The sequence below is a fragment of the Microtus pennsylvanicus genome, chromosome 2, assembly GCF_037038515.1.
Source record: "Microtus pennsylvanicus isolate mMicPen1 chromosome 2, mMicPen1.hap1, whole genome shotgun sequence".
Taxonomy (NCBI): Eukaryota; Metazoa; Chordata; class Mammalia; order Rodentia; family Cricetidae; genus Microtus; species Microtus pennsylvanicus.
Window position 1 is genome coordinate 83,157,071 of NC_134580.1, and position 6,257 is coordinate 83,163,327.

At 35.6% G+C, this 6,257-nt stretch overlaps 1 protein-coding gene across 1 annotated transcript; it reads right to left on the reverse strand.

The window, feature by feature from the left end:
- Positions 1-2,968: 2,968 nt before the first annotated feature.
- LOC142844953 (olfactory receptor 4F3/4F16/4F29-like) lies at positions 2,969-5,972 on the reverse strand. The gene is made up of 2 exons (XM_075963729.1): positions 5,955-5,972; positions 2,969-3,889 (listed from the first exon to the last, which is right to left on the reverse strand). Exons 1-2 carry the CDS (start codon positions 5,970-5,972, stop codon positions 2,969-2,971), a joined length of 939 nt encoding a protein of 312 aa, XP_075819844.1.
- Between the last annotated feature and the right edge of the window lie 285 nt (positions 5,973-6,257).

Genomic DNA, 6,257 nt, shown 5'->3' on the forward strand with positions numbered 1-6,257 from the left:
CACATTGGGAGGAGTGGATGGGGTTTGATCTGACAGGGATATTTGGGGTGAGAACTATGGATGGAATAAAAAATGAAATTAAAAAATTAAAGAAGGAAAAATGCATAACTTCTTAAAACTTGCTCAAGCCAGATGGTTGCAACACACATCTTTAATCTCAGCACACAGAAAGCAGAGGCAGGCAGATCTCTGGGAGCACCAAGCCAGCCTGGTCTACAGAGTGAGTTCCAGGACAGCCAAAGTTACACTAAGAATCCCTGTCTTAAAAAACCTAAAGAAATAAACAAATAACAAACAAATAAAAGAATTGTACAACAAAATGATAATTATGTGTGAAATTGGAAACCTTGCCTGCTACTCAGGGAAGGAAATTCATGTATCTTGAGGAAAAACCAACAACTGCCTCTTTATTAAGCCAGCGTTATTTCTAACTGCATTCTAAATATTTATCCTTATACACACAGATAGGTGATGTCCTTACTCCTCATCAAAGAAGCACCTCTTTGGAATGGATGAAGACCATTATTGAAACAAAACAACTCCCATGCTTCAGGTTCAGGAGTAATTGTAGAAGAGGTCACAAAGAATGTAAGAGTCAGCGGGCAGGGAGTTTGCTAGGAGATTGTGACCTCTAGTTATGTCAGAAGTTGTAATCATAAAGTCTCAGCATGATTGTCTAAACATGATGTGAACAGGGCCAACATCCATGGTAAAATGGATGAGGGAAAGCCCAAGAGGCTCATTCCTGCACAGAGAACTACACACAGCTTAGGAAAGCTGACTTTAGGAGAAATGATCTTCGCCAAGGAAGAACACATTAATTTGCTATCCAATACAAATGGTCTGTCCTATAATATTTGTATAAGTATTATGCAGGCTCTTAATTTCATTGATTCTTGGTGGGCATGCTGGGGGCATCTCACAACTCAGGCAAAACAAATCCCTACCTATTCCTTTTGGGATAACCATTGTGTCGTTTGTGTTCTTTCAGATCTTTCTTGTATATTGCAATTATATATATATATATATATATATATATGCATTTACAAATAAATGCAATTCAATTTACTGTTTATTGTTTCACAGATGTAACAGGGAATGAATCAAGATCCAAGAAACAAAATATAACAAACTCTGATAATGGAAGAGAATTTATGTAAGCAAAGATATTCAGAGTTTGAGCAGGGTTATAAGAACAAATAAAAGATAATAAAAGAATCAGAGATGTCTAGAATAGTGAGTTCTTACCATAAAAGGGCAATGGAGCTAAGAAAAAAATAGAGGCTTGAAAAATCACAAGTAAAATGTACGACTACAGAACAGAGTGAACAACTGGGAACTGTTAGCAAGATTGGCACAGCTACTTCTGTGCCTACCACATAGGAGCCACAACCATTAGCTCAATTCCTAGCCCAAGTTTTTCATCACTGGCTTATAAGGAATGAAGCATGTGGGTAGACTAGTGAGTTTCATGTGTTGTGAGCTCATTATCACATTTCATCTGCTATGAAAGTGTCCTGTGCTTGATGAAATATCATTTGAATAACATGGAAATTTAGAAAATGTTTTTTGATTAACAAATCATAGGGTTGACACCAACCACTCACAGGTTTCTCAGTAAAGGACAAAGAACATAAGAACGTACAGTGGCTACTTATGTGAACAAGACTTTATGAACATGGAAGTCATTCAGTACTGCAGTTAAGTCTGATCCCAATTAACCTCATGCTGTACCTCAAGCCAGTGGATGAGAACAATGGAAATGAAAATGTCATGTAGTGAAGAGCAAGGATTAACTCTGCTGTGTCTGTCTGAGTGCACCAAATTTGATGATGCAGGTGTGTGTATGTGCCGGGTGACTGTCATTACATTGGCAATGACGTGCAAATGACTGGGACCTGGAGGAACTGAACTTTGAGATCTATAAAAGTGCAGAATATCTTCAAAGATGGTTTTACTTCCATATCACAGAGTTCTTCTAGCAACACATGCAGTATCTTAGTACCTGTTTACGAACTCACAAAGTAAACATATATGTTGCTTCAATTGCTCCTTTCAAATATTATACAATTTATTCTTGAGTTTTACTGTAACATAGAAATATACTAAGAAAAAAGTAATAAATATAAAGGAATAGAAATATGATGTATGTGAAAAGGGTAATGCTAATCTGACAGAAAAACCATGTTTACTTAGTTCCTTGCTGGTATTCCAAAATTGTTTTCAACTCTTCTACACAAAACAAGCATCTATTGCACCCCTGTGTGTGTTCTCCTGATTTGAATTTTCTTCCACAGCAGAAAAAATCCAAATGAGTAACATAACTAACTACAGGAGACAGACAAATGGCTCAGTAGAATAAGCTTTTATAAGAAAACTGTCTAGAAATCCCTGCATTGGAGACAATGTATAGTAAGCACATATGCACATGGGCAACACAATGGATTCAGTATCTTATTTATATCTTATTGTCTTAACATATATATTTGAATATATTTTAAATTAACGAAGTCATAATGAGTTAAGAAATAAGAGGCGCCAGAAATAAAAGGGGGGGGAGAAAGAAGAATGGAAATTTTTGAAGCCAATATTCTTACATGAAATACTCAAGAATAAAACAAGTGTAAAAGAAGTAAGAGAGAAATTTTCCTTTTTCTAAAGGCCTTCAGTATCAGTTACGTCGAAGTAAACACTATTCCTTAGGAATGTAAGTTCAAGATTATTATAATCTTTGCTTTGTAAATAAATGTGATTCTCTGTTTTCAGTAGAGATTATTAATCCAGACTAATCAGAAGAATATGTAAACATATAGAGAAAGACAAAGTTATATACATAATTTGTGTATGTGTAATATATATATATATGTGTGTGTGTGTGTGTGTGTGTGTTTGTGTGTGCAAATATTTTTCTGAGGTTGATGGACCTTAACCTTCTACATTCATTGAAGAAAGTCCTCAGCTCATCAATTTAAGAAGTTTTCCTATAACTAAGTAGCTGTCTGCGTACTCTCCTCATTGCTACCTTCATTTCCTGATTTCTGAATGTGTATATCACAGGATTCAGAAAAGGAGTAACAACTGCATCAAAAATTGCCAGAAATTTGTTCAGGTGTATTGAAGGAGAAGGCCAGTTATAGAAGAATATCAAAGGACCAAAGAATAAGACAACCACAGAGATATGAGCTGAAAGTGTGGACAGAGCCTTAGAGGAAGACCTTGACGAGTGTTTTTGTACAGTGATTATGATGACAATATAGGAAATGATCAGTATGATGAAGGAGCCCACAGAGATGAATCCACTGTTGGCTGTGACCATGAATTCCAGTTGGTAAGTGTCTATGCAGGCAAGTTTGATAAATCGAGGAAGGTCACAGTAGAAGCTGTCCAACACATTTGGCCCACAGAAAGGTAAGTCTACTACAAAAGCTAGTTGAACCAGAGAGTGAATAAGGCCAACCACCCAGGCAGCCACTAAAAACAAGATGCACATCCTCGGGCTCATAATGGTCAAGTAATGGAGAGGCTTACATATGGCCACATATCTGTCAAAAGCCATGGCTATGAGCAGCACCATCTCCACACCACCAATGACATGAATGAAGAAGATTTGAGTGACACAGCCTCTAAAGGAGATGACTCTGTGTTTTCTGAATAAGTCATAAATCATCTTGGGGGACACAACAGAAGAAACACCCAAGTCGATGAAGGAGAGGTTAGCCAACAGGAAGTACATGGGAGAGTGTAGGTGAGGGTCAGAAGCCACAACGAACACGATGAGGGAGTTTCCTGTCATGCTTGCTACATAAAACATGGAGGAGAACACAAAGAGCAATAGTTGAATACTCCAAGAATTGGTGAGTCCCAGAAACACAAACTCTGATACCACGGACTGATTCACTCCTTCCACTGACCTTTTTGTCAGCGCTACCTGAGAGAAGAAACAGGAGAAATGATAAATTATAATTGTATTAAGGTAAAATCCTGCATTTATATATAAACCAGTGCTGGGCATCATTAGTCATCAGGAGATCATGACTTCAAACCATAATAAAATATCATCTCACAGTTTTCAAAGATAACAAAAGAAGGTGCTTGGGAAGTGCTGGGGGAGGAAAGGAAATGGAAATGAGGTAATTGTATTTATATTTCAAAAGCTTTAATTTTTTAAAGAAAACAAATATTGGTTGTTTTTTAAAAATTTGATGTGAATATGAATTAGTCTATTTATTTAGGAAGAAAAATAATTTGTGGAGGTCCTTCAAAAAATTAAAAATATAGACTGCGTTTGTAGCCCAATGAAATAAAATTACAGATGAATAAGGACCTATATTAGCTTCTCAACACCGTAAATGATAAAGAGGTGTAGGCCCAGAATAAAACAGTTGAAGAGCAATGGAGAAGACTAAAAACTGGAAATATTAAGCTAGAGAGATACCTTGACTGGTAAGGGCATTCACTGTGTAATTGTGATAACCTGTGTTCAGATCCCAGCATCCAAACAAGAAGCTAATTGTGACTGTGTGTGTCTGTACCTACAGTGTTGTGAAAGCTGGAAATAAATGATCACTTGAGCTTGGGGACTGCCAGACTAGATCCAGGCTCAGCATGAGACACCGTTTCAAAGGAATCAGGTAGAGAATGAGAAAGCAGGACCCAGAACATTGTCTTCTGACCTCCAATGTACACGAGTCTGTATTATTTTATATGCACGTACATGTACACACACACACATCCAGTATACACTGACCATACTCATATATATAAAATCACAATACAATATAATAGTAATAATAATAATAGTAAATTTAATTTTTAAAATAAATATAGATATATTATATGATATAACAATTCTAATGTGAAGAATATACATCCAGAAAATGTAACATTCACAAATTAGAAGCAATATGTGTAAATAAGATGTGATAAATAATAGACGAGTGGATAACACACACATGAAAAGACACTCTAACACACATGGACTATTCTTTGTTCTCCTTCAAACAAAGAAATCCTATTTTTCTTTTACCACAATAAGACTAGAGGCCAATGGGCTAACTGAATTAAAGAAACATGGAGAGTCTAATGCTGAAATGTATCAGACGGCATGGACTCTAGGGACTCTAAACTCATAGAAGCAGAAAATATAACAACAGATCATGAGCAAATGGGATGGGATAGAAAGGGGAAAATGGAGATATTTGTAAAAAGGGAAATGCATAATTAGACAGGATGGGTAGCTTCTGGAGATTCATGGCACAGTGAGGTGACTGTCACTAACAGTAGTACTTACATGAAAATTGGTAAGTGCAGAACTTCGCCATTCATTTTCTAATCAGTATGGGTGGCAACTAAGCTGGTTAGCTCACAACATGCACATGTATTTTAAGGTTTTTATATATTTTTGTATTTTATATATTCACATATATAAAACATCTCGCTATTCAATATAAATATTACAAAATCTATTTGTTAATTGTGCCTTCATAAAACTAGAGGAAGAAAGGTTTCCTATTATGCTCATATAATATGAATTTGTAGTCATGCAGAGAAGCTGCTGCCAGTCATGCGGTTATGTTGAGCTATTTATAAATTCAATATCCCTCTACTTGCAAACTAGAGTGAGTTCACAGCTATTCCACGTGAGGTGGAAGATTAGTAAATACTAAAATCAAAATTCATCCCCAAGGTCTTTACACTTTCATTTGAAGACTAATATGTTATCAGTTCAATTACAGAATAAAAAGCTACTCATCATTTTTAACTACCCATATTGATATCTATAGCAAAGGCTACAGACCTTATTCTGACATATATTCCCTAACTTCTAACTTCACTGCAAAATAGTTAACATCAAGATTATGAAATGTGTCCCTTTGCCATGTCTTGCTTACAAATTAACATTAAAATACTATACTTTAATTGAGCTAACTGGACATGAGACTAACTCACCAAACAGAGTTAGATTGATACATAATTTTATTCTTTGAAACAAGAAATTTTTCTAGCAATTGACATTGTGACAAGATAAGCATCCAAACTACATTCATGGAGACAATCAGTTTTTGAAGTACTGGGAATAACAGAAGTCACTGCCCTGAAGTAATTCCAAATGAACTGAATCCTTGGCAAGATGACATAATGTAATAGTAACTATATGTTCATATCTCTGTAAAATGGGTTGTCACATTATAATTTAGGGTTTTGTTCTATTTAAAGAATTAACATAGATACTAGTTAAGATAAGGGTTTGGTTCAAA